The sequence below is a fragment of the Natator depressus genome, chromosome 16, assembly GCF_965152275.1.
Source record: "Natator depressus isolate rNatDep1 chromosome 16, rNatDep2.hap1, whole genome shotgun sequence".
NCBI lineage: Eukaryota > Metazoa > Chordata > Testudines > Cheloniidae > Natator > Natator depressus.
This window is the reverse complement of record NC_134249.1, coordinates 6,456,111-6,483,946: the sequence shown is the minus strand read 5'-3', so window position 1 is coordinate 6,483,946 and position 27,836 is coordinate 6,456,111. Positions and strand designations below refer to the sequence as shown.

General features: G+C 58.8%; 1 protein-coding gene across 3 annotated transcripts in view; it reads right to left on the bottom strand.

Moving 5' to 3' along the window:
- Nucleotides 1-27,836, bottom strand: part of ABCA2 (ATP binding cassette subfamily A member 2) — a 135,858-nt gene that overhangs the window by 66,961 nt on the left and 41,061 nt on the right. For all 3 annotated transcript variants that reach the window (XM_074974066.1, XM_074974067.1, XM_074974068.1), the window contains exons 2-6: nt 13,028-13,121; nt 7,087-7,198; nt 5,527-5,693; nt 3,650-3,777; nt 2,410-2,514 (exon numbers count right to left, since the gene is read on the bottom strand). In XM_074974066.1, coding sequence (XP_074830167.1) covers nt 2,410-2,514; nt 3,650-3,777; nt 5,527-5,693; nt 7,087-7,198; nt 13,028-13,121 — 606 coding nt within the window. The remainder of the gene's footprint in view (nt 1-2,409; nt 2,515-3,649; nt 3,778-5,526; nt 5,694-7,086; nt 7,199-13,027; nt 13,122-27,836) is intronic.

Sequence of the window (27,836 nt, the reverse complement as noted above, 5' to 3'; positions counted from 1 at the left end):
GGACATGACCCAGGGGGCCTTGGGGGCACAGAGAAGGGGAGATGGCAGGGCCCGTTCCCTGCCGACCTTCAGAGGTAGGGGATGCCGGAGGAGTCTGGGGACAGGGATAGGGTGGGGCATATGGCATCATTCGATGGAAGGAGAGGGCCTGGGTCCAAGGGGAAAGATGTAAAAGAGTGACAGGGTGCAGGAAGAGCTGGGGGCTAACGAAGGGGAGACGGGATGGGGATTTAGGGAGAGGGTGATGCGATGTGGTGGGCATAGATAAGTCCGCAGGGGCTGAGGGGGAAGGAGACATCCTCGTGGACTGGGAGCATCGGCTGAAGGCGGGGAGGGAACAGTCAGGAGTGCCTGGCAGGAGGGTGGGGGGATCTGTCCAGTGGGCCCAGGCACCTCCGTCTTCCCCAACTGTATCCAGGTAAGAGCCCCTGCCTGTGAGAGCCTCTGGGGCAGCCATTCTCTTGGGGGGGAGGGGAAGGAGAAGAGTCCTGGTCCCAGCAGCGTGGGCTCGAGCCTAATTGGGACGAGCGAGCCCTCCAACACAAGCTGCCTGGGGGTAGCAGTGACTGAAAGAGAGCCTGGAACGGGGCCAGTGCGAAAGGCTCCGTAGCCATCCCCCATCCCACTGCCCTGCTGCACACAACTGCACTGAGGGCAGTGCAATGGGGTACCCCAATCCCGGCCCCTGTACTGAAGGGTGCCCAGTGCCCTTTGCAAAGGGCCTCTCGAGTTCGGGGAGAGCTCCCTGCCTCCCGCGCCTCCAGAGTGAGGGGCAGGGAAAATCCCCCCCCATACAATACGAGTACAAGAAGCCCGCCTCCGCATGGCCGGCTGGGTGAGGTGACCTCTCCAGGTCCCTTCCAATCCGGCCTTGCCATAGTCCTGTGATGGACGCTGCCGTGGGACAGCTCAGGAGGGGCGTAGGGCCAGCTAGATGTGGGAGGATGCACCACCCGCACAGACATGCTGCCGCAGTGGAAGCACAGGGCTCGGACTCCCTGGGGAAAGCAGCCCTGCCCGGCACAGCCTCCAGCCTGTGGAGAGCGAGCCAGCCCCAGCCCGGCTGTGCCGTTACCAGCGGGAGGTGCACGGCAGGGAAGTGACCCACTGAGCCAACGGCAGAGCCAGGAACAGAGCCCAGGAACCACCGCTGGCTCCCAGTCTTGTGCTCAGGCCAAGGCTCATTCCAGGAGGGCAGAAAGGTCTCGGCAGCTGTCACTGGCTGGAACGCAGGACGCCCACTCCCCACTCCATCCCCGAGAGGGGGAACCAGTCCCGCACAGCCCAATCCCCCCGCAGCAGGGACAGAGGCACAGCAAACAGTCCTGTTTTGGTACTGTTCGTGGTGCTGACGGGACCCACACGCCAGCAGGAAGCAGAGGGGTGGGTGCTGCAGGGACCTGGTCTGGGCTGCAGCTACCTGGGGACTGTGATAATCAGGAAAGGAACAGTGCTGGTGTGGGGCGGGCAGGGAGACAGTACTGCCAAGCAAGCCCTAGCCGCCACGTATCCTTACCCCCAGCCGCTGCACCCCCCCCCGCAGCCGGCCCTCTTCCCCCTTCTCCCCCCTCCCCCCCACAGCCAGCCCTCATCCTCCCGCCACCACAGCCAGCCCTCTCCTCATCCTCTCCTCACCCCCAGCTGCCACAAAGCCAACCCTCTTCCCGCCCCACCAAGTCAGCCCTCTTCTCCCCCAAGCTCCAGCACCACGCAGCCTGCCCTCTTCCCTCCCAACCCCAAGGCAGCCAGTCCCCCCGTCACACCACCACACAGCCTTCCCCCACACCCAGCCACACTGTCACGCAGCCAGCCCACTTCCTGTCCCTCTCCAGCCCCACCACTTGCCCAGCCCTCTTCCCGCTTCCCCTGCCATCACGCAGCCTTCTCCCTGGCTGCTCAGACAAGAGCAGGGCAGGGGACTCTCCGCGCTCATGAGTGACACGAGTCAGACAGTCTCAGCTGTTTCCTTTCCGAGACCCACAGCCAAGCAGGGCATGCGGGGGGCTAGCATTTGTTTTGGTGGATTTTGTTTTCCCCAGGTTTTAGTGCCTCTGGGAGTCCCTTCCAGAGCTGAAATAAGGGCCGGCCCAGCCTCCCTGCGGTGTCCTGGCTCCCAGCGTAGGGACAGAAGCAGGGGACTGGCAGGAGACCCAGGCAGGCAGCAGAGCCACGCAGCAAGAGGTGTCCTGGGCTGGCGAGCTGCCCGTTTGGCGAGCACGGGGCGATAAATGGCCGATCCAGCACCCCTGGGCCCGCGAGGTCCCAGATGTTCTGCTGCCCCCATTAACCTTCCTCTGCTCCGGCCATCCCCCCGGCTCCAGTGTCAGGATCTCCTCAGGCAGCGTGCCCCAGCTCAAGCCCTCTCATGCATTCCCCCCACCACCCCCCGACCCACACCTCTCTCCTCACCTCCAGCTGGAGAATCTTTTCCCCAGCACTGAACCGGTCCCAGGGCTCTCTCTCGTGGGCGTCGTCCGCCGAGGTGGGCGCGGAGCCAAAAAACAGGCGATATACCTGCAAGGGGAGAGCGTGCAGAGAGACCATCACCGTCTGCAGGGACGGCCACGGGAGGAGGGGGTCTAACCCACCAGGCCAAGGTAGAACGAGAGCCAGTGGCTGGAAGCTGAAGCGATGCAAACTCAGACTAGAAGTTAGAAGGGCGTCTGTAACAGGGAGGGTAGGTAACCATCAGAACGGCTGGCCTGAGCATGAGGAGGAGCCTGTTGTCGGACATCTGTAAACCAAGCCGAGGTGTCTCCTGCCCTAGCTCAGCCTGACGTTGCTGGGCTGGACGCAGGAATCGCTGAGTGAAGCTCTGGCCGGTACTGGGCAGGGGGGCTGGCTACTGGGAGCCCTCTCCACTGCTACTGCAGAACTAGCCCTTCGCCTACACCTCTTGGATTCCCAGCCCTGGGCTCATTCCTGGGGCGTGCCCTTCCCCTGTCTGGCTAATCTGGTTGGCACAGACAGAGCTCCGCCGCCCCAGTGCCCCCGAGGCAGGAGGTCTCAGCCTGCGGCTATGAAGGAGAGGTGAGTCACAAGGCAGCAGAGGGGGAAGCCAGGGAGCAGGGCTCAGGAAGAAGCCAAGGAGTGTCTGTGACTCCGGCTGCCTGAGAACAAGCCACTGCACCACAGCGAGACGAATTCAGCTCCCAAACCGGAGTGGCGTTGGGACCCTGTGCGCCAGCTCGCAGTGCCACCCGGTTTGGGAGCTACTCAAATGTGGCTTTCCAGCCACTTCCAAGCTCTCACGGACTTGATTCAAATTCACAAATTACGTGACCACCATGATCTGCCACAAGATCTTAGCCTTCGCTATGCTACCTCACCCTTGCCTGGGGTCCGAAAGTGAGGGAAAGCGCGATGTATCACTGCCCTAGCCCAGGGATCACACTGCGTAACCCCTGCCCGTCCCTGGTGCCCACGCCCATCGATTGGCTAGATGGGTGCTGTGTGCCCACCACAGACATTGTATAGCATCTGACAGAGAGGAGGCCTGAGCCTGACTGATCCAGTGCAACTCCCATTGGCAGGCAGGTGTGGGTACTCAGCACCTGGCAGGATCGAGCCTTCCGGCCTTTCATGCCCTCCAGCCCCATGGCCGTGTGGCTGTGCTTCTCAGAGAGGGGTTCCCCGGGCAGGCACTTACCTCTTTGAGGTTGATGTTGGAGCCTAGCAGCAGCTGGGCCGTCTCGTTGGGCAGGGAGAGGTTCCGAGTGAGGAAGCGATGAAGTTCACTCTGGTCCTTCACTGCAGAGCCCAGTGTGAAGCGAGACGCTGGTGGGGAGCAAGAGAAACACCGCGACGTTAGAGGCTTGTGCCGCCCTCCACCGAACACGTGGGCCAGGGCTGGGCACTGCTCGGATGTGCGGGGGAGATTTCATGCTTGGGCCCATCTGAGCTGAATCCTGAGAGCCAGTCGCACTGGGCACGCCAAGAGAGCTGGTGGGGCTCTAAGATGTGCTTGCTAGCAGGTTTTGAACCCCCACCTAGTCTTTATCCCCTTTCAAAAGGTAATCACTGATCATGGCCAGTCCTAGGTGTCCCTTTAGGATTGACCATGTCAGCTGACAGGGCATGGCCGGTCTCTCTGCTCTGTGTCCGCACAGCGCCCAGCACAATGGGGTCCTGGTCCGTGGCTGGGACTCCTCGGCTCTACCGTAATACACCTAATAAATAACAATCCCAATGTAAACGCCGTCATCTTTGCCTGCAGTTGGTGCTGTTTTACATCTTGTTAGTCAATGCATGGGCTAAGCTCACCTTGTTCTCCTGGCCTGGGCAGGCCCAGAACAGGCAGCAATGCCTCAGGGACCTGGGAACCAGGGCCAGAGGTGGGTACAGCGCAGCAGTGCCAGTCACTCACACAGGGAGGCTGTCACACAGGGAAGTGCCTCCAAGATGCTTTGTTCAGACAAGGATCCTCAGTTCCCCTTTCCTTTGCTCTGTGCAAGTGAAACATTCCCTGGAACGGCCGCAAGGGGGGTAAGAGCCACGGGCACTGCGGTGAACCCTTGGCCCGTCTAACTCTGCATGAGCGAGGGACACAGACACAACCCCATGTGGCTTATGTGACCAGCCCCCGGGCATGAAGAACGAGTCGTGTCTCCTCGACAGCAGCGTGACAGCCCCTCATGAGAAGCCAGCAGCCGGGACGCCACTGTTGGGACAGAGGCTGATCTGCGAGAGGATGTTTAGCTGTCCATGGTTTGCCCAGCCCAAGGGGCCAGACTGTCCCGGGGAAGGCTCCGGAGGGGAGTGGCACTGGGTCAGTCAAACAGGTCTCAGGGAGAAGTGCCCCTGGTCCGGATGTGGGGTGGGAAGGAGTGGATGCCAGCATGTTAACTGGCGGTGTTCAAGGCCTGGCGAAACACCAGCCGGGCCCCAATTTGCCCCATAGATTTAAAGGTCACCCTTCCAGATCTGCTGGGGACACGTGACAATCCACTAGGCGGACCCTGTCCCAGAGCTTTACTGCCACCACCCTACAGCCCCTCAAGCTCTCGCTCAGGCTCCAGGATCCACAACCAGGCCCCAGGGAGCACAATGGGAGAAGCCCAAGTGTTGGAGCCACAGCTCAGGTCGGCCAAGGGACCCTGGCAGTGCGGCTGACAGAATGGGGCTCCCCCCCCACACACACACACCCAGCCCTCCCTGCTCACACCCAAGAGCAGGAGACACAAAACGATCCAGAGATGGCTGCGTCCCTGCCCCGCCCCCAAACTGTAGGCGGCTCCCCACACCGGGGTGCAATGACAGCGCTGCAGAAATGGGCCCTGGCTCCGACACCCTGAGCTGCGGGGAGGCTCCGAGCCACCCGCACAGGGACCTGGACTCCGTGCTGCGGGGCCACCCGCGTGACGGCTCTGCAAATGGCAATGCTGCTCTTTCCCGGGTTCACCCAGCTCCCGCTGCCAGATCCCTGCCTGGGCCTGACCTCCGGCCCTGCCACACCCCAGCCAGCTGCCACGGGGCCAGTGGTGACTCGTCAGTGGGGGTGGGTTCGGCCCACAGCCTTGGCCCTACCTGCCCGGCTGTCGAAGTGGGTCTCCATGGAGCTGGGCTCGCTGTTGCTGAGGGACTCCAGCTGCCGCCGCAGGGACTCCAGCTCCTCCTCCAGCCCAGGGTGCTGTGGGTCAAACAGGTTGCTCTCTTCCACCACCTCATTGAGCCGCTCCAGGAGCTGGGTCACGCTGGGGGAGAGCGGAGAGGAGGGGCCTTAGCACAACCAAGGATGGGCTGTGAGAGGGGATACATGGGGGGCAGTGCCTCTGCCAGGCACTGGCCAGGCTGATGACTAGCGGGGAGGAATGCAAAAGGGCTGCCAGGGTGAGGGTCATTGGTGGAGCATGTGTGTCCTCAGGGGAGATCCCTCCTCCCCGCAAGGGGCCAGCCTCCCTGCACACCCCCAGGCACACAGCTACCCCCTCCCCACCTGCCCCCTTAACCCTGTCCCTGCCAGACACTGTGGGGCTGAGACTTGCTGGGCGGCAGAGCTCATCTCGAATTCAGCCAAGCCCCTGAGTCAGCAAGGGAAGCCAGCCAGCTGCCACGGGCCCACGTGGGCCTGCGGGCAACACTCAGCACTCCAGCACCACTCGCTGGAGGCCCGCCTGCTCCCCCAGACCACCCGCCAGCCCTCCCAGAGCAAAACACTCCTCCTTGCTCCCAGCGGAAGGCCAAGCCAGCCAAGCAGCACTGATGAGAGGTTCAAGCAGGGGGCATGGTCCTGTCTGATTTGGGGAAGGTGGGCACTGGGGAATTCTGGCCAAGGAAATGAATGGAGGCAGGCAAGAGCCATAGCAGCGTCCAGGGAGCTACGGCTCAGCTGCAGCAGATCCGAAAGGGAGGGAGCGATTTCATCCTGCTGGGAGCAGCTCAGAAAGGACACGTCTACCCAGAACTGGCTCTTCCCCTTGTCAATCGCCCAGCACGAATCAGGCACATGGCGAGAGGGTCCCCTCCCCACTGTATTCCCAGGCTCCTGGACAAACGAAAACCCGAGGATGGTGAATGGAGGGCAGTTCACAACTCAAAACCGATCCAACCCAAAAGCGAAGGCTCTCATGGGCCAGGAACGCGCCTGGATTCGAGCACTAGCCCCAGTGCTGTGCTGGCGCACGCAGGCCAGAAACTGAAAGAGGTGGGTCTATTTTCATCTTCTCCGAGGAGAGGTGGGCACCCAGGGAACAAAGAGCAGCAGAGGGTGAAAAATAAATGGAACTTTATCAGTGCTTCAGTCCCGATGAACAACTCTGCCTTTCTGCAGGGCTGTCAGCCTAGGAATCTAGTCACTTAGAAAGAGGACTTCAATAATCCTGCCAGCGGGTATCAGCGTTGCTTTACAAATGGGGAAACAGGCACATGAGGGGAAGTGACTTGCCCAGGCCATGTTGCAGTCCTGTGATTTAACCCTTTCCTCTCCCAGCTAGACAGAAACCCACCTTCAGCCATTTCAAACAGTGTCCTTTTAAATCAGTAAGCAGCCAGCACGAGCGAGAGAGAGTGAGTGTGTTTGCACACGCGCTCCGCACAAAACGGACCCAAGGCAAACAGACAAGCCATCAAGGCAAGGGACAGACTCACGTGGAATTGGAATACTGCAGGAATCCAAACTCGTCTCTCTGGCCATCGGGGCATAAGGACTGCATCACCGGCAGGATCCCGGCCGAGGTGAGAGGGGCTGCTGTGTAGAAAGCTGGAGAGGGAGAGAGACAGTACAAGAGAGAGAGGAAAGATACAGGGGGACAGGGAAGTGGGGAACAGGTGCAGGGGAGACAGACACCCAGTTCAAAGAGAAGCATGAGTGTTGGATCAGTACGATTATTGGCTAGTACGTTATCTCCAAGTGGAAGGTCAGAGGGTAAAGATCAGAGGTTATGGAGCCCCACTCTGTCATGCTAGCCTCTGTGAGGTGTCCAGTGGGTCTCCCTGGCCTCGGCGTCCAGGAGCCAGTCCTGCTTTCTCACCAGGCCCCTGCATGGGGCAGCTGGTCCCACCACAGGGCCCTTCTCATGCGGGGCCAGGCCCCACAGCTATGTGGGGCGCTAGGCTCATCTCCAGTTCCCCGGAGCAGTTTTAAAGCCCCCTGGGTCCCAGCTGCAGGGGCCTGCCACCCCTCGATGCCCTGAGCGCTCCCCAGGCCCCCAGCTCCCAAGAAGCAGGGGGGTGATGTCTGACCTTTGCCCCCGGGGAAGCTGCGAACCCAGCGGCTGCTCTGATTGGCCCGGTAGCGAATCTCAGATGTAGGGTTGATTTTCAGAAAGGTGGAGGGTGAATGGGGCAGAGGTGAGAGCAGCCGGTGCTACAAGCCCCTGGGGCACCCCTGCCTGGCTCCCTCAAGCTGCGGCTGGCCGAGGCGAAGCACGGGCGTTTTATTAGGAAGCAGAAATGGCGAGGCAGGGAGGAGGAGACAGCTGGGATGAGAGCGTGTGAAGGGGGGTGAGGATGTTAACAAGCGACCTTGCTCCACCGTCAGCCCCGGCTAGCAAAGACACAGCCCTTCCCCACTTTGGGCCATCCCCCAGCCCCGACAGTGCATCTCCCCAGGTTCCTGTCTCATGCGATCGCTGTTCCCAGAATGAGCCAAATATTCCAAATTAAAATAGCAGAACCAGAGTGCGGTTGGGTGTCAGCTGATGTGTCCCAGGTAGGGGAGGGCGGTGAGCCAATGGAAGCCCTCCAGGGACACAGCTGGACTTGGCTCTCATGCCCACCGCATGACCCCACTGCTGCTGGGGCAGGGCCACAGGTGGAATGGAAGCACCCACATCCAAGGATGCTGGGGCAAGTGGCATGCAGGAGCAGAGTCACCGGAGGGGCGAGGACACCAGGCAGGGATCCAGAGGGGACTGGACTAGCGACCAAGAGCTGCTAATAATCCCATCTCTCTGCTCACAAGGAGCAGAGTGGGCCCTGGCAGTGAGCCCCCTCCCCTCTGTGCCAAGGTTTGGGGTGGGGGAAGACAGTGTTTGCTGGAGAGCCCTCTCCCATCTGAGCTGAGGTGTGTGGTGGGGGGAGATGGGGTCTGGTGGAGAGCCCCCTCCCAGCTGCAGTCACCCTGTGTGGTGGGCGGGGTGGGGAGACGGGGTCGGACAGCATCCCCTCCAGTCCCCTCCATCTCCAGTCACTCATCAGGACCGTCACATTGTCCTGCTGCTCAGTTACTCAGCAGCGAACTCCCACTGGAGGGGCTGTGGGAAGTGGGGCTGGCACAGCTACTCCAGTCCCAAACCCAGGCCTGGATCAGCAGAGACAGGGCTCCGTCGCAACCAGTTCACTCAGCTTAAATAAGAAACCTTAACTCCTGGCTTCTGTTCACTAACATGGTTAGAGCCAAGAGTGGCTCTAAACACCCCCTCCCGTCCCATCTCCACAGTGGAGCGAGGGCTGAACAAAGGGCTGTGTTCATGAAGGCACTGCAGAGAGGCAGGGACTGGTGAAGAGACACACACTGATACAGATCCGTGAGCCTCGGGACAGACTGGGATGCAATAAGGCTGTGGTGCCAAGCAGTGAAGCAGTGGGACACCAGCCCGCAGCAGGCCGGGACGATGGGGGTCAGGGACAGAGTCATCTACCACGGAGAGCAGCTCAGGAGAGCCCGAGAGGAGAATCGGAAAGGGGCTTTGCACTGCAGAGGAAATAATGGGCAGACTGTGTGGGAGCGGCCCTGGCTACCCACCTGAAACAACCCAACTCAACCCTGGGGGTTAAACCCACATGTGCCTGCACTGGGTCAGAACAGCCTGGGCCAGGCCCAGAGTGCATTGGAACATGTTTAAAAAAAATCAAAGTATTTTACCTCTTGGAGAGAGAAAGAGAGAGACACACACACTCGCCCACCCACCCATCCATGTACGTACACAGGGCCCATCCACACTGTAAAAGCAATGCTATCGAGGTCCCAGTTACAACACAATTGTCCCCAGGCTTGATTCCGCTGGGGTTCAGTCTTCCAGTGTTGGTGGCATCTCCCCGTGTCCCAGAGCCTTGCACAGAGCAGGCTGGCACACAGCCCCAGGACACCGTCTCGCAAGGTCAGCTCTGCCTGTGGAGCTGTGGAACGAGGACCCCTGCTCTCTGCACTTCGGGAACAACCATGCGGTTACCAGGTCCCTCATGGCAGTCACTGTCACGGTGCAGATGAACCCAGCGAGGGGTCTCCAGCTCCCCACCCCAGACACACAAGGAAATGTGAGAGACAGGGATAGTGCGCTGCTTCTTACCCAGGTTAGAGCACAGTTTGCCCCAAGGGGGAATGCAATGGGGATGGAGGGGAGGGGGAGAGGAAACCAGTCTCCCCCACCGCTCCCCCTCCTCCACAGCTGGGTCCCTGCTTTAACCCCTGCAGAGCCCATGACCCAATGGGCAGAACCTGTTCGACCCAGCCAAGCTCCGCAGCTGTTAAACTCAGGAAGGGAGCTGGCCATGTAATGGGGTCCGACAGAGAGGAGCGTGTGGAGCCAGGGAATGAGAATTGTGGCCGAATCAGAAGCTTGGGCTGACCATGGCACTGGGGGACTCCAGGAAAGATGGTGGGTCTATGGCACAACCCAGAACGGAGCCTTTGGCTCTGGTACACTGGGCAGGTTCCTCTTCACCAGTCCCCCCGGGGGTGGGAGGAGGAGGAGGAGGGGTGAAGGCTCAGGTTAAGTAAATGTGTGTTAGTCAAAGCAGCCAAGAAAGCTGGGCCACCATGGCTGCCGTTTCCCAGAATGCTTTGCCAAAGGGGAGAGTGGAAGCGCCAGCCCAACCCACAACTTACAGACTGGAGCATGCAGTGGCAGCGTGGAGGAGAGGCAGACAGGGGAGTGATGATGGGAAAAGAAAAAGAGAACGTGTGTGAGAGAAAAACAAAACAAAGAGCACAAGTCAGAGATGGGGGCCCCGGCTCACGGGCAGTCACAGCCTGGCTGGGTACTCCTCCTCGCCAGCGCCAACACAGGCTCAGGACACCATTACCCTACGCCATGGCCTGCCCCACTCCCAGGGAGCCAGGGCATCACATTGCTGTGTCGCAGTGCCCCTTCCACTCTGCCCCACCCCTCTCTCTTCCTCCCATGCCCGCCCAACCCCCATCAAGCCCTAGTAAAGCCTGCTTCATTTCCCCAGGCAGCAGCCGGGGCTGAGCTCTCTGCTGGGGATGTGGGGTGGGGGGTCTGGATGGGGTGGGGTGCTGGAATAGTGAGGAGCAGAGCCCGCTGGAACACACCTTCCATCCTGGGGTTCTTGGCTGGCCCCTCGTTCTGTAGCCACTGTTTGTGCCAGCTTCCATCCCTCTCCCCCAGCTTCCTCCCCTGGCAGGGGTGCCAACCCCTGCATCAAGGCACCTGCCAGCCTGACAATGGGGCAAGGAAGGACTTCCCCTGGGGGGCTGGTTATCCCATTGCCGCCCCCTGCGGGGTCTCCTGCCCCTTCCACTGAAGCTGCTGGAGCTGGCCGCTCACGCCAACAGATGCTGGCCCAGCGGGAGCTCTGCTGTGAGCCAGGCAGGCAGTGCAGCCTAGTGGATAGGGCACCGGACTAGGAATCGGGACCCAGGTTCAGTTCTTGGTTTTGCCACTGACTTGCTGTCCAACCCTTTCACCTCAGTTTCCCCTTTGTCTATTCAGACGGGGCGGTCAGTCTGTGCAGCGCCTGGCACAATGGGGTCCCAATGGCATTCGGGGAGTCTAGACACTACCATAACACAACGATAAAACCTGGGCTGGCAATTCCTGCCCCTGCATGCCAGTCTCCACCCTCGTCATGCTGGGGTGGCCCAGCCTGTGGGGAGCTGCCCCGGTGCCTTGCAGCGCAGCATCCCCTGCCAGCCCCGGGGAGAGCCCTGGATTCTCACCGGAAGGAGGAATCTGCTGGAGCTCTGTTTTTCCATAGGGGGCCCCGGAAGCTCTTATCCATAGGGGCCGCACCAGCCCTGGGGAACTGGAGCAGTGGACAATGCAGCCACTTTACAAAGCTCACTGGAGTCAGGCGGGGGCAGGGAAGCCCCAGGCAACAGCTCCGCCCCTGGGAAGAGCTGGCCGGAATTGCATGGTCTGACTGCACTGCAAGGTTAGCCCAGGTGAGCGGCGTGCGGGGTGGGGGTGAGCAGCTGGCTTAGCCTAGGCAGGGTGCGAGCAGCCACACTGCCCCGGCCTGCCCGAGTTATTGGCTCCTCTCCAAGGCTGCACTCCCCTGTGTGTGGCTCGGACATCTGGGGGATCCAGGCCCCTTTGTGCTGCAAGCAGCTGAGCCAGTCTCTGACTGTCCTTCTGGGCGAGGGGTGGGGGAGGCACACAGGAGGTCTCAGCGCTCGAGTTTACTATGGAGGGGGGCTGTCCGTTATGCCCCCGCCCCCACTCAGCTGCTGCCCCGGCTGCCCAGGAACTGGCAGCAGGGGGGAGCTCCAGGCACAGCCAGCCAGGCTGCTCATTTCCAGCCCCACCCCCAGATTCAGTTAGGAGCTAGCACATGCCCAGCTGCTGGAGACGGGTCACAGCGAGTGGGGCTCCTGCCGGCAGGCCAGCTGGGAATTCAGTCACCCTCAGGCAGCGAGGGGGCTGGCCCCCTCCCAGCACCCGTATCTCTGCCCCTCCACAAGCCCCTGCTGTGGCCAAGGGCAAGCAGAGCCTCTAGGCCTCCCACTCTGATGAGGTCCCCCATGGTCCCTCTGGCACCCCCTGAGCGAACGGGCCTTTTTGTAGTAACGCTCAGCCCATGAGCAGCACGGGTGGTGCTGGAGGGGGATCCGACACCCACCCTGACTGAGGGGAGTCAGCCAGTAGCCCTGGGGAAAGGGGCTCACCCACAGGAGCTACCCTCCCCATGCCAGGCTCTCTGCCTTGCTTTCCCAAGTGTACAGCGATGCCGCTCAGCCCAAGGTTGTCTGCCCAAGGAGCAGCTGGGATGGGCTGGCAGAGGCCCCTCCAGCTTGCTAGCCCCTGTGGGGCACACTTTCAGTGCCCCCGGAGGAGGTCAGTGCAGGGAGGGGGCTGGGATATAGCCAATTGGCGGGGGGCTGCAGGGAAGTAGGTTACCAGAAGGGTGGGGCTGTGAGCTGCCCCAAGGAGCAGTGGGGGAATCTGCCGAGGGATCCGCTTTCCCATGCCCCTGCTCTGCTCCATTGTCTCTGCGCTGCGCCCCCACCCCCTGCTGCAGCTGCACTGACAGGGTGACCACAGGTTTCCCGGAGGAACATCCCGCCTTCCGGATCCCTGCAGCCTCTGGCCCCGGAGCCACTGCCCACCTCGACCACCAGACCCTTCCACTGGGCCGGCACACGCTGACCCCCTGCTCATCCCCACCCGGGTCTCCCAGTGAGCCCCCTCCCTGCCCAGTGCCCAAGCCCTCACCAGGAGGGCTCTCCAAAGGAAGGATCTGCTTGGCTGAGAGGGAGACGATGGCTGGGGGGTCTGTGCTGTCACTGGGGGGTATTTCCCGGTCTCACCCCCAGCCCCCCCACTTCTCTCCCACATGCCTCCCCTAGAAGGCAGGACATTGCCCTCCAGAGCATCCTGGCATCATCACCACGGCCCACACTCACCTTCCTTCACGGGGATGGTGGGCTTCTTCTGTCGCAGCCCCAGGAGGATGAAGAAGAGGACCAAGGGGATGAAGATCTCAAAGGCCAACACCCACTGAGGACAAAACACAAAACACAGGAGACCATGAGGTTCAGGGCGGGGCTACAAGGCAGGTTTTCTGCCCCCCACTTTCTGTAGGATCCATCCAATCAGCACAGTTTTTGCTCAGTTTCTTGGGAGCCAAACTCTGCTCCGTTACCCCCATTTACTGAGATCGCTCCCCATTGCGCACACTCCCAGTGGGACCCACTGACTTCCCTGGACCAACAGCAGCTGGGGAGCAGGAGACGAGACACAAGCCAAGCGTCTCAACGCCAGGGCATCCTGGCGTACACACGTGCAGGCAAGCAGCTCAGCACAGCAGCTTAGGGGAGCAGGGCCCAGACCCTCAGAAGTATTTAGGACAGGGGTGGGCAAACTACGGCCTGTGGGCCGCATCGGGCCCACCAGCCATTTGAATCCGTCCCTCCAGCTCCAGCTGGGGAGTGGGGTCTGGCGCTCACCCTGCTCTGGCGCTGCAGCTGGGGAGCAGGGTCAGGGGCTGCTCCTAGCGGCTCCCAAAAGCAGCAGCATGTCCTACCTCTGGCTTCTATGCATGGGGCAGCCAGGGAGCTCCGCTCCGCACGCTGCCGCTGCCCCTGCAGCTCCCATTTGCTGGGAATCTCGGCCAATGGGAGAAGTAAGGGTAGTGCCTGCAGACGGGGCAGTGCGCAGCAGAGCTGCCTGGCCGCGCCTCCACATAGGAGCTGGAGGAGGACATGCTGCTGCTTCTGGGAGCTGCTTGAGGTAAACGCCACCCGGAGCCTGTACCCCTGAGCCACCCCTCCGCACCCCAACCCCCTGCCCCAGCCCTGATCCCCCTCCTGCCCGCCGAACCCCTCGGTCCCAGCCCTGATTTAGGATAATGAAACCAATGGGAGGTAGGTACCTAAATACTTTTGAGGATCTGGACCTAGGTGCCTTTCACCTGCTGGATGGACACCAGACATCAAATCCATCTTGGATCACAAGTGACATGAATTTGGGGGATCTCAGCCTAGTGTCTGTGGATATTCATCAGCATCCTAACACCTGCCCACCACCCACCACGAGAACTGGAGTAGCAGAGAGGCTGTGGGCCAGGATTGAGGGACACCAGCAGAGATGGTGGGGGGCAGGGCTGGGATAGCAGGGGGGCTGCAAGTAAGAATTGAGGGGCAGAGCTATGTGTGGGAAGAGCGGTGGGGGGGGGGAGAATAAAACTGAGGGAGGATCTGGCTGCTGGGTCACAGTGGAGTGACTGCAGGGAGATGATGGGGGAGGCTGCCAGAGAGTTTGGTGCATGGGATGAAGCGCAGGGGAGGGGGGCTGTAGGAGGGTGAGACTGGGGGCCAGCAGGGTCCAGTAGCACAGACAAAGCTGAGAAGTGGGTGAAACTGGGGTGTTTGCTGCTGACAAGAGTCTCTCTTGAAAGCCTAGTGCTATCAGCTCCCCGCAAAGGCTCAAGTGTCAAGTGCTGGGGCTACTGATCTCAGGGCCTGAGAGACCAGAGGCCTGCCCTGGCACAGGGCTTCCCCCAGAGGGGATGGAGGGAGCAGCCCCCCACAGGGTACTGTGGCTGGAGGAGCCGTGGACCTGCCGGCCATGGCTCAGCAAGGAGGGCTGACGCAGGGAGTCACACAGCAGCGTGTCAGCATTTCTCCTGGCAACTGCGCCCCGATGCCTGCCCGGTGGAGCAATCAACGCCGTGCGGCAGGCGCTAATCTCATCAGCGCACAGGAGTGGAAGTTAAACAGCAGCAGAGACTGGGCAGCACCTCAGAACCTGTCCGCCAGATCCAATGCGGCGACAAATCCAGAGGCACTGGGCTGGGCATGGGGAAGGGAACCCCAGCCCAGGGCGGCCTTGTTGGGCCCATGTTACCGGTGGCCTGTATGGAAGGAACTGAGGGCAGATCCTAGTGGTCAGGTGTGTGCATGGGAACATGTGTGAAAACATAGGTGCACCTGAATCCAAGCAATGATGCACAAGCGTGGGGGGGGGGGGGTTTCAGGCAAGCACCCTTGGTGTATGATTCACCACAGGTCCAAGTGTGCGTGCACCTCCACATGGAAACAAAGCGGGATCTGCATGCACAGGCACTGCTCCACAGGGGGACAATGAAAAGCCATGCCAGCCAGCCGGGGCCCGGGTTTCGCTGATTGGCCAGCTCGTGACTGGCTTCCTGCAGATGAGTCAGCCTCAGACAGGAACTGCTGGGGGAGACAGAACAGCACCTGCAGCTTGGGGAGCGTTTCCATCAGCTCCCTGCATGCACTTGGGCTGCACGGAGGTGAGCCAGCTCTGTCCATCCCCCAGCAGGCTTCTGGGGACACTGCGTTTCTCTCCACTCCCCTCACCCCGGCGAGCTGCAGCAGGTGAAGCTGTGCCATGCCTTTGGAGCCGATTCTGCCCAGAAGCTTTGCCAGTCAGTGCTGGATGGACGCAGCATTCACAGCGCTGACATGGGATCCAGCCAGTCAGAAGCTCTCATTTCCTTCCTCCCCTTCCCACAAATGCTTCGTGCCCATGTGCACGCAGCGTGAACCATGGGCTAAGTAGTTAGTGCCCAGACCCGGCTGGCTGGAGCCCTGGTTCCATCTGTGGTGCTCACACAAAGCCTGGCCTTCTCAGCTCCGTGCCTCAGTTTCCCCCTCTGCAATGGGGAGAAGGATGTTACCTATCAGGCAGGGAAGGCAGAGGGCTATGGAGTCCATGGATGGGAGGTAGCACAGAAAAGCAAAGGAGCCTAGTCCAGAGAGGGAACCGAGGTACAGAAAGGCAGAGCGAGGGGCTGCAGGTCACGTGGTGAGCGAGGGGGCGTGGCTAGGAGCGTGCTTCCTAGGGCGGGTAGCCAGACATGCTAGCTCTGCTCGAGCGAGTGCGCTAAAAGAAGCACTATGGCCACGGTGGCTCAGGCCAGCCGGCTGAGCACGTGGGTAGCCAGCCTGAGCCAAAATGCGATCCTTAGCACACTCGCTCGAACACGGCCATCTTCCTGTGCTAGGGAGCACCTTCCCAGCTGCAGCAGAGACACACCCAGTGTCCAAGCTGGGCATGAAACGCGGGAGCCCTGACCCCAAGTTTCCTGGTCTCACCACTAGGCTGGAATCAGAGAATGGCAAGAGAATCATCTCAAATACACAGGTTCCCCGGTACGGTGCGTTCCCATAATAACGAATGGCTAAGATTTCCCATGGCTGGAGGCTCGGATCGGGGTGTCCGAACCCTATAGACAGCTGGCAAAATCTCAGCTGGCTCTTCAAACCCAACTTGTTCTCATCACTTGTGACCTGAACTGGTGGGTCTCAGCCTCTTCCCACAGACCATCCAGCCACGTCTCCACGCCCACCCTGGCTGCACTGTGATCTTGGCTGTCAGCACGGGTATCACGGCAGCATTCTACTGCGCCAGGCCAGCACTGACCAAAGGGACTGAGACACGGCCAGCTCTCAGGGGCACAGAGAAGCTCAGGTTGGGGGGGGGGCTGCATTTCCTGGGGTTCTCTCAGGGTGGGCAAATGAGCTCTATAAACCAGTATCTGCTCTCCCCATCTGCCCCTCAACCGCCTCGCTAGTCACGGGCGAATTTCTGACCAGCATCATGGTACAAGGGAGCCCTGGGAAGGGGGTCTGAAGGCTCACAGGGGCCAGGCCTTACAGAGCCATTGGGGGGGTCCAGGCGTGACGGGTGGCCACAAAGGTAGCTGTGGGGGGAGCCAACCATGGGGAGGGTGAGGCTGGCACGAGGAGAAAAGAGCGGAGAAGCAGGGAGAGCAGAGGGGGAAATCAGAGAACTAGACGAGTGAGCTTGCCGTGGTGGAAAATGGGGACCAGCCCCCATGCCCGCTGGGGCCCGTTGGCTGTGAAACACAGAGAAGGGTCAGACCTGAATGGCTGGTATCGCCCCCCTCCCCGGCTGGGTGTCTAGCACAAGTCACTTTCCATCCTCCAGCCTTGGAAACTCCAGCGGCTCCAGCATGCCACCTGGCACCTTCCACCTCAACTCACCCCCAGCAGCGCCCCCTACTGAGTCACCAGCACCCCGGCTTTTCCAGGGAAGTCTCCCATCATAGCACTGCCCAGCCTGGCCCGGCCCAGTGTGCAAGATGAGCCAGCATCACAGCGAGCCCCATCAGCGGCAGGCAGCTGCCGCCCCCGGGGCCAGACCCGAGTCGCGCGGCCGCTAATTGGGTTAAATAGGCCGGGTGTGCTCGCTGCAAAGGGCAGCTGCTGTTACGTAATCCAGGCCCTCTCGGCCCTTTCGTTTCGTGTGCTGATAAACACCAGCACTGGAGATGTTCTGACAGGTCCCATGCTGCAGGCTGAGAAACCGAGCCCCCCCTCCCCCCCCCAGCAGCTCTCCCTCGAGGCACGGCCCAGAAGCCCAGCGGAAAGGCTGACACAGCATCTGGACTTGGAGATCAGGGTGGGTGAAGGCTGCATGTGATGCCCAGAGCTGGTGTGCTCTCATAGGACATTCATCTGCTTCCACCGCCTGGCACTGAGGACATATAGCCCCTCCCCAGGCCCAGTGTCCTGTTGCCATAGGGAGCGCAGGTAGGGTACACCTAGGGGGGCCTCCCACAGAGGGTACGGAGGGGTCGACAGGGACTATTATGAGACCACGTGACTTTGCATCAAAGTACCCAGCCTTCCTTTTTAAATCAAAGACTAGATGTTTTTCTAACACAGGGATTCTCAGCCTCTCTCTTTCTGAGGCCGACACCAACATGCTATAAAAAAAACCCACAGCCCAGCTGTGCCACAACTGGTTTTCTGCATATAAAAGCCAGGGCAATTGCCTAGGGCCCCATGCCACAGGGGCCCCCACAAAGCTATGTTGCTCAGACTTCAGGTCTCTGCACTGGGACCCAGTGAGTCTAACACTGGCCCTACTTGGCGGACCCCCTGAAACCTGATCGTGGCCCCCTAGGGTGCCCCAGACCCCTGGTTGAGAACCACTGTTCTAAAGGATCCGCTCCAGAAATTATCTGGCGGCCGTTCTCTGGCCTGCATTACGCAGGTCAGACTCGATCACAGTGGTCCCTTCTGGCCCTTGAATATATGAATCCTGATGCTCAAACAATCACAGGCACCATAACGAACCCACAGACCCCAGCAAGCTCCCAGCTGTCACCACCCTGCTCCCCGGCAGGCATGGGCTGTCCCAGAGACAGCGGGGATGGAACTGGCACCCCCTACTCCAAAACACAGGCCACAGTGGCACAGCTTTAAGAACTAGGGTGACTCTACCTGGCAGCAGAGGGAGACACTCCTCAGGTGGGGTGAAGCTGGGAGATGCCGGCGCCAGGTTAAAGTGATCCACACAATCACTTATGTTCCTTCCTGTTTCTTACTCCCATGAAAGTCACTTTACTCACCTATTATCTGTATCATGGTAGAACCTAGGAGCCCTAACCATGGAGCAGGGCCCCCACCGTGCTAGGCACTGTACAGACACAGACCAAAGAGCTGACAACCTCAGTCCAATTGAAGGTGAGATTGGTTTATTGGATTGAGATTTAACCACCTCTTGGGCTAGAGGGAAAAATTTCTATTAGTCCCAATACTGACAGCTAAGGCACACCTGAGTACGTGTCTTTCTCCCTTTGGCCTGTTTTCTCCCATAACAGAAAATCGCACACAGCAACTGGCTCATTCCCATTCTCAGGCTGTGTTAAAGCTGCATTCACACCCTTCGCAGCTGCCTGGCAGGACGTGGTTGTAAAGATGACAGCGAAGAGCTCTGCCCTGCTTTTCCACAGCCCGGGGCAGAGGTCAGCACCAGCCGTGCTCAGGTCCCCAGGGTTTCCCAACTCAGACAAGCCTTGACTGGCCATCCTGGGGTGGGGGGGCTCATTAGCCATAGCCCTGCCCCCATTTACACCAGTGCAAAATGGCCAGGATTGCAATCTGGTAACATTCACAACAAATCCAGCCCCAGAGACTATGACCATTTGGGGGAATCTGACTGCACTTATGGATCTGGGTTGATCCTATGAATTTGTGACTAGGAAAACTGCGGTCTCATTGAATGTCTCCTTGTAAGTGTGGAATCCAGCAGAGACTGGCAGGGACAATGGAGAGCAGTTAACCTGAATGACCTTACAGCCACAGCAGGGGGAAGTTAAGGGGGTTGGATGAAGGCAGGAGAACCAGTTTTCTCCAACTCTCCACAGGGGGCTGGTGTTTGGACAAAAGACAATTCTCAAAGCAGGCCAAAGAGGCAAAGACTATGTCTACACTATAGGGATTCTAGCTACAGCGCTTAGCTATGCCAACATAGCCCTGTAGACACGGCCACGGCAACAGAAGGGGTTTTCTGTTGATTTAGGAACCCCAACTCCCTGAGCAGCAGTGGCCAGAGCGATGGAAGAGTGCTTCCATCAACCTAACTGCGTGTGCACCAGGGGTGAGGTTCGTATAGCTCTGGCACTCAGGGGTGTGGATTTTCCTTAGCTATGGTGACCTACATGTTAAACGAAGGCAAGATCAGAGGTGGCTAAGCTGGGTTTAGAAAGGACTCCCTGGGGAAGGCTTTGCAGAGAGACAGGGCAGCAGAGGGGAAGAGATGGGCTAGCTTTCATAGCAGAATGGATGGGTCAGTTTAGCTGCTGGAAAGTCAGAGAAAACAAGCAGATCGAGAGAGAGCATCTTACAGTTCAAAAGTCAGGCCACGAGCTGCAGCAGGACAATCCCCCAGGTCTCGGACTCCAGCCCAAAACGCTTCAGAGTGGTGAGGAAACTGAGGCAGGGTTCTTTCCCATCGTACTGATCTGTGCGTTTCTTGTGCCACACAGAGGAGTGGTGTTAGACTCCTGGGCAACATCTGCCTGCGTGTTATCCCTTGAGGAGCTCCCCTGGGGGCCCAGAGCAGGCACCTGCTGGGGTGCAGGGAGAGGTGTGTTTAAGCTACAGGAGAGTTGGAGGGGGGTGGGGGGCAGCCCTGGTCCCAGGGGCTGGGCAGTTGGGCCATGAAGTCTCAGCTGTCAGGAGGGGCTGCTGGACAGAGGGCCGGCTCCCAGCGTGCGCGCACATGAACCCCAAGCCAGGACAATGCCTGGACTCGGTTCACACTCCTAAGCTTAAAGCACATGAGGAGTCAGCATTTAGCTCCTCTCACACCTGCCTGGCACGTGGCCAATGGGGGAGCTAACCAGACCTGTGACAGAGCCCCAGGCAGGACGAGCAGGGAGCTGCAGGTTTGGATTTAAGGGCAGCAGCAGAGCTGCATTGTGGGGGATCCCAGAACGGGCAGAGCGGGGCATGCATGGCGGAAGCAGCCCCTTCCTGCAGGATTCTCACTGAGCCCCACTTTTATAAGCAACAAGGGAATTTGTCTTGCCTTTAAGAAGTGGGGGTTAGCAATCGGGTCAGTTACAGCAGGGACGGGGTGCCACACGCACAGGCCCCGCTAGAGGCCATGCATTGCAGGGGACAGGGAGAGGCAGGGGGAGCACGTGTGACCAGCTGGAGCTCTGAGAGTTCATACACAGGGATGCAGCAATTGCAGCTCAGCTTTACCTGCTCCCCGTGCTCCCCAGGCCTGGGCCAGGGTCCCCAGAAGCACAGAGCAGCACTAACAGGGTCCCCCGAGCACTCAGCCTGGTACTATTACAGAGTGGGCATTGCCCCTCCACCGGCCTGGGAAAGTGACACGAGGATGGGGCTTTTGCTGCTCCTTGCTCAGAGTGAAGGGACCCCCCCCTTCACACACACACCACACCCCCTCAACAGCGCATGCTTTCCTCGCCACTCCCCAGTGCTCCTCTTGGCAGCGCTGCATCCTCCCAGGCAGCTGTCCGGAAACCCCAAATCCTCAAGGGTTTCTGCCAGCCAGGCTCCCTCTCATCCTGGCAGGGGCATAGCTCCCCTGCACATGGGCCTGTCCCGGCCTCTGCGGATTGGTGTCACACAATAAGCCCTCCCCACCCCAGCGTGCCAACTGGGAGCTAATCCTGCCTGCTCCTTCCAGCCTGCTGCACGCGAGGGGCCGAGCTAGCTCTCCGCCCTGATGCCCCAGATTGTTTTTGCAATTCAGATCCTCCCTTGAAACAAGTTCCGCTCCCAGGCCCTGGTCACATTAACTCAGCCTCATGGGGGCCTCTTGGAGCTGTCATACCACAGCAAGGAGCTTCCCACGAGCGTTCCTGTAGGAGGCATGGCAATGCCAGGCTGCCCTGGAACCCTTTATTCAACCCCTTGGTGCCAGCCCAAGGCCTTCTCATGCCTTCTAACTCTGCTGTTCTTCCCAGTGGGATTCATCCCGGCTCTGCCCAGCCCCCTCACAGCCTCCCCCATTCACACCTACTACCACCTTGCAGGTTTCACCACATTCTTTGTTTCCTCTTCTAGTTTCCTACTGATTCTTCCCTCTCCTGGCTCTTATCTACACACAAAAGCGGCCCTTGTTTAAAGCAGTTTAAAACCCAATGCAGATAAACCAGTACAAAGCCTCGTGAGGACATCCTTATATCAGTTTTTAACTGGTCACAGTGGTTTGCAGGTGCAAGCTAAAGCCACAAGAGCCAGGATTAAACCCATTAACTGCCCCAGGACTTAGTAACAAGGAGTTCAGGTTGCCTGGCGCCTTTCCAAAAGGTCACGTTCAGCTACACTCACACACCCGAAAACCAGGCACTTCTGAGTTCCCACGCACTGTCAAGCCAGCCTGTGAGTACCAACCTCAGGGCAGTCAGCGAAGAAGCAGGGCACAAACCCCAAACTGCCTGAGTTTCACCAACCAAGTATCAAGTGTGAACTCCTCAGGCATAACAACAGCCTTAATAGGGAGTCACAGACAGTCCCGTTGGGCACTCTGTCTTGCCACCCAGGTAAGCCTGCCTTTGTGATAGGTGGTCCCTTACACCAGAGATCACAGCAATATTCAGGTAGCTCCCAGTCCCAAGGACCAGTCACTTACCTCAGGGCAACTGCACCTTAGATCTTACACCAAAGAAAACACTTGTAGCCAATCCTATAATAAAATATCTAAAGATTTATTAACTAGGAAAAGGAAACGAGAGTTATTTACAAGGTCAAAGCTGGTAAACAGAAACACACAAGTGAGTTCCAATCTTAAGTTTCAAAAGGTAACAGAAGCTTCTCTAATCAGCAAGCTCTACATGTCCTTTAGGGCTAACCCAGGCTAAGCATTGGGGATCTTTTCCCTGTTGTGACATGATGAGTGTAATAGAATATCTCATTGAAAGGTGACAGGGCCAGAAAGAGTTAATTAACTCAAGGACTGGCCTGACCCTTGGTGGAACTTTACAGACTGTTTAGGAAGAGATGTAAATGAATAGAGCTTTGAAATGCAAGCCTCCTTTGTTAGACATAAAAGAAAGAAAAGGAGGACTTGTGGCACCGTAGAGACTAACAAATTTATTTGAGCATAAGCTTTCGTGAGCTACAGCTCACAAAGTCATCGGATGCAAGTAGATGTTTGCTCAGGTCTTGTGATGTCAGCAAACAAGTCTTGTCTATTGCTATAGCTTTGATACAAAGATCAAAAAACATTTAGGAAGAAACTTGAGTGAAATCGTATTATTGTCTATGTCTCTTTGAAGGCTGTGATAACCTGTATCTGAACTGTTTAATGGATAAATTATCCCCTGTGCTTATTGCCAGGATGTTTGGAAGAAGGAAAGTTAAGCCTATTGTTTTCTCAGGGCAAAAGGCTGCAGGAAATGTATAAAAACCCTGGGACACGATCCTTCTTCATCTCAGATCTGCTTTGGGTTTCAAGAGGGGGAAACCTTAAGCCATAAGGATTGAGATCCCCAGTCACTGACTGGAGTCACCCTGAACATGGACATTGGACTATAACCTCTGGCCTATTTCTAAAAGGACTTTTGGCCACTACAAACTCATCTCTGCTATGTAGCTGAACTTCAAGAATTGAACTCAAGTCTCTATGTATATTGATCTTTTAACCAACACGCTCGCTTTTCTTTTTTAATAAATTTTAGTTTAGTTAATAAGAATTGACTGTAAGCATGTGTTTGGGGTAAGATCTAAGTTATTATTTGCCCTGGGTCTGGAGCTTGGTCCTTTGGGGTCAGGAGAACCTTTTCTTTTGTATGATGAAATAAGATTTTCAGAATTTATCATCATGTGTTTGACATGTGTGTCTGGGTGGAGGCCTGAGGCTGGGTACTACAGAAGCTGTTTTGGGCTGGCTGGGTAAATCTAAGTATTGGAACATCCACCAGCCTTTGGGGTTTGTTTGCCCCATTCTGTTTGCAGTTCACCCTAATTGAGTGACCTCAGCTGGCTCCCAGGGCAGCACCGTCACACCTGTGCCTAGTAATCCTGGCCTCCCAGAATCCAAGCAGCACAAAGGTACAGTTCCTCCTTCTTAGGGGATTTTATGCCCCTCTCCCCCTCTTTGAGCTGTAAACTCAGCTGATGGAGGAATTCACTTGCAAGACTCATCTTGCGGGGAGCGGCCAACAGAGTCTTTTGTCCTCTTTGATGTTCCATTCTAGTCCATCTGGTGTGGACAGGTCTTCCCGGTCAGGCAGGACAGAACACCATGGGTTGGAGATCAGCACTTCACCCTCTCCTGTCCTGCGATTTACAGAGTCACAGAGGCTCACAATACACCTGCTCACATATTACCTTGCAGGCCGGAGCAACGGGACACAGATGTTGGAAGTGAGATGAATGCGGCAGAACTCCATAAAGTCTAAACATGTTTGTCCCATTCTAACACCTGGTTTAACAATCCTACCGCCCAGGTGAGCCAGACTGACTCCAGCTAGGTGTTTGTCAGTGATCAGTGGAGGCCTCGGATGTTGGCCTGAGTTGGCACCTGGCCTGCCAGCGTCACACACGCCACCCCCGCAACGCAGCCGTTTAAACAGCAAGTGGCTCTCAACCAAGCTGCAGCAGTGCTGCTGTGCCACTAAAATGCCAGGGCAGCCACACAGGGGATCGATTGCACCAGCTCAGCGAAGCAGGTTTGACCTCCGGCAAACCAGCGAAACCTTGGGTGTAGACCAGGCCTAAGACACAGACACACCCACAGCTTCCCTCCCTGTCAGTTCAGCTCTGTCTGATTTCTGGCATTCCCCCAGAGACCCTCTAAAAGGAGGAACCGTGCAGGGGTCACTGGTATTAACTACATCCAGGCAGGCCAGGAGGCCAAGGACAGATTAGCACAGATGGGCTGGGAAGGGGATGGGACATTTCGTTAAACAAGAGTGACTGAAACCGTCCCCCTCCAAACCAGCTGCTCCCAAACTCTCCACCACAAGGGCGGCATCAGCAATTAATCCGGAGCCCAAGGGCTGTCCCCATCTTTTTCAAGATGACCTGAAAAGGGGAAGCCAGGGTAGCCTGCCCTTCTCTGCTTCTCTGACACACTAAGAGCGATGGCGTTGGTCTGCCCCGGCTGCCTGTCACTAAAGGACCTGTCACCCCCTTTCTGCTGGAGCACTGTTTGGAGACTGACTCTCAGCTCAGAATTGAAGGGGGGCGGGGGGCAGGGTCTGAGTCTTCATCCAGCAGAGCTTTGCTCCAGAACGTCTCACTCAATAGGTGCTTATCGAGGAATGAAGAGCTTTTAAAAGTCTGAGTAAGAGTCACCCTGGCCCCCTGCCATCTCTTGCTCAGTGCCTGCATATCTGTGCCCTCCAGTGACCTACAGACTCTCCGCTCCCCAGCCATTCCAAGGGCCAGCACAGGAGACGGTCCCATGGCAGATGCATGCTGGTGCTGGGTTGGTGCCTTCTCAGCTGACTCTAGCCCCACGGGCTTTGCCCTTTTGGAAAGGAGTGACTCGCACCTTCTGCTTCGCCCCTCATTTCATCTCCCCCACCCATGGGTTCTGTTCCTTACTGCCCGCGTCCCCCTGGGCTCTCCCTCTCCTGGGGGTGGGGGCAGCTAGCAGCTTCACTCCCACTAGTGGCTCTGCCCCCCCGGGTGGGTCCCCCTGGGTAGTTCCCCCTTCCTCTCTGCAGCAGCAGCTGCGCTGGCTCCACGTTTCCAGCTGCTCTCACGGGGCACCTGGGGACCTTTGAGGTGAAGATGCTGACAGCTGGCAGCGCGGAGGAGCCTGCACCATGAAGCTGGCCAGCTCTCCGCACACCAGGCTTTGGGCACCACCTGCTCACAGGAAAAGGAGGCATGCAAAATTAAACCAACGGGCAGCCATCCAGCAGGGGGTGACTGATAATGAGGGTGATGGGCACCTCCTGGGGCATGGAACAGACAGAGGCAAAGAGCAAGGAAAGCACAAGGACCAGAGAAGCTGCCTAGTGGGTAAGCACTAGACTAGGACTTAGGAGACCTGGGTGAAGAGTCCCAGCTCTGCCCAGGATCTCTTCCCCTCTCTGCACCTCTGTGACCATCCTGCCTTTGTCTAGCCCCATTAGATTGTAAACTCCTGGGGACAGGGACTGCACCTGCGCAGTGCCTACCATGAGGGGGCCCTGATCTCGGCTGGGGTCTCCTGGAGCTACTGCAATCCCAGGGATGAGGACGGGGGGCTAAGGGAATCCGGCACCAGAGGACACCAGGCCCAGGCCCCCACAGGCTGAGCTCTTTGGTGGGGAGGAGCCTGGACCTGTTCCCAGCAGAAAAGTGACTCACTGAAGCGACTGACAGTGCAAAGAAAAGGGCTGGGTGGGGGTGGGGAACGGTTTCGAAGCCAGTAATTCCCCAGCTGTTTGGTGCTGCAGCTAATAACCAGAAGCGCTGCAGAGGCCAAGAATATCACCAGGACCTGCCCCTGCCCAGGGAATTCCCAGCAGCGTGGGAAATCGCACTAATCCCCAGGAGCCACTGACCCCAATAGCATATGGAGGGCTGATGCCGCAGAGAAGGCTGGGGTTGGGTGTGAACGCCCACCCAGCCCCCTCCCAAACCCACCCACTGCTTCCTGGGACCTTCAACCACCCAGCCAGCCAGAGCCCACAGAGCCGGCCCTCCTCCTAGAAAGAGTTACTGCTGCTAAGCAGGGCCCAAGAGCCCAGTCATGGACCCGGGTAGGCCTTGAACCGGACAGGCCCCCGGACAGTGCCGGGTATAAAAACACCCCGACTCTCTCAGGCTCAGTGGTCTCTGGTCACCTCCTCTGGCCCGGGGAGGGGGGGTGTCAGGGAGGCTGCGTGACCCACTCCTGCCAGCCATCGCCGCCTCGCTGCGCGTGCCCTAGAGGGAGCGTGCTGCGGCTCGTTGGCACACCGTGTCCCACACACAGTACCAGATGGCGGCACTGGCTGGAGCGGAGCATGCAGCAGCCATCGCCCTGACCCCACGGGCAGGAGGCGGCTGGAAAGGGATTGCGGGCACAGGGCATGGGGAGCAGGAAACCCCCACCAGGCCAAGCCCTAAGGACAAGGCAGCAGTGCTGACATGGGCTCAGGGGGAGGGGAGAACCAGCTGCCCTTGGGGTGCGCTGGGATGGGGAGCGACCGAGGGATTGGGCCACGGGAGAGGGTCCAGGGGACAGTTAGCTCAGAGGCTCCCTGGAGGAAACAAAATAAAAAGAAAATGGAGTCCGGGCAGTGGTTAGAGCCTGGCAGCCCAACCTGGACCCAATGGGATCAGACTCCAGGCGTCAGGCATGAAAACAACCCGAGGGGCTCGGGTCGGCTTCGGCTTGGCTGTGATCTAGTTGGGTTAGGCCTGAGCCACGCTCTAGTCTAGATCAGGGCCCCATTGTGCCATGCACCACCCAGACGGCTAACCAGGAGCATGGCAGGACAGGGTTAGGTGGAATAAAGCAGAGGCCCCAGCAGGCAGCATGGCAGGTGGGGGGCATAAGGAGGGATTTAAGCAGAGCAGGGGATGGTGTTTCGAATTTTGATTTTGCCCTTGAGATTTTCAGCTCAGTCGCCAGCGTTCCAGGCCCAGGCTGCTCCATAGGCACAGCCACCCTGCCCAGGGCCTCACGCCCCTGGTGACTCCACGGGGGGGAGCGAGGACACAGATGGGGATGAAGGGGGTGGGGCGGAGGAGAGCAATGCAGAGAGACTGGTCTGGTTGTTCGCTGCAGCAACCTGATTAATACCAACCCCATCAGCACCCACTCACCATGCAGGGGAGAGCCCCTGTGCCACACCCCCCCACTGGGAGGCGGCAGCAGGAGCGTGACACCTCGCCAGAGCTGGCGCCTGCAGGGGTCTTGCTTCCCCAAAGCCCGGATCCACAGGCTGGAGGCTGCACCTCCCTCCTTCTCATTGGGAGCACTGGGAAGGTGCAAAGGGCCCAGACATGCAGCAAGCTGTCCCAGGGGCTGGATTTGGATTTTCAGAGAGGCTCTCCCCGCCCCCTTGCGGGAGAACACAGTCCAAAGCCAGCCACCCACAGGGGAGAAAACCTGGAGAGGGGGTTGGGGTGAGGGCAGAAAGCCCAGATACCAATGCCCACCTGAAAAAGCAGGTCGCTGGGCTACCCCCACCACCCCCTCTCCCTTACTGCTCTCTCACACACACTGCAGCTAGCCAGCCAGCCCGCCTTCTCCCTAGTTCCCTGCTAGCCCAGAGAGCCAAACCAGGGCCAATCTCTCTCAGGAGCCAGGGCCAACACTGCCCCGGCTGGGACGGGGCTTTAGGAAGACTTCCCGGCTCCAGGGATCATCGTGCATTGCCCACCCCTCTTCACGCCTGGCAGCCTTTCCCCTCCAGATCATCTGCACCGGGAAGATCCCAGCCAGGTGGGGACCCCTCAGGGTCATGGCCCGAGAGCCACCTGCAGCATGGTGCACTCTGCCTCTGATCACAGGGCAGCCCAAGCCACC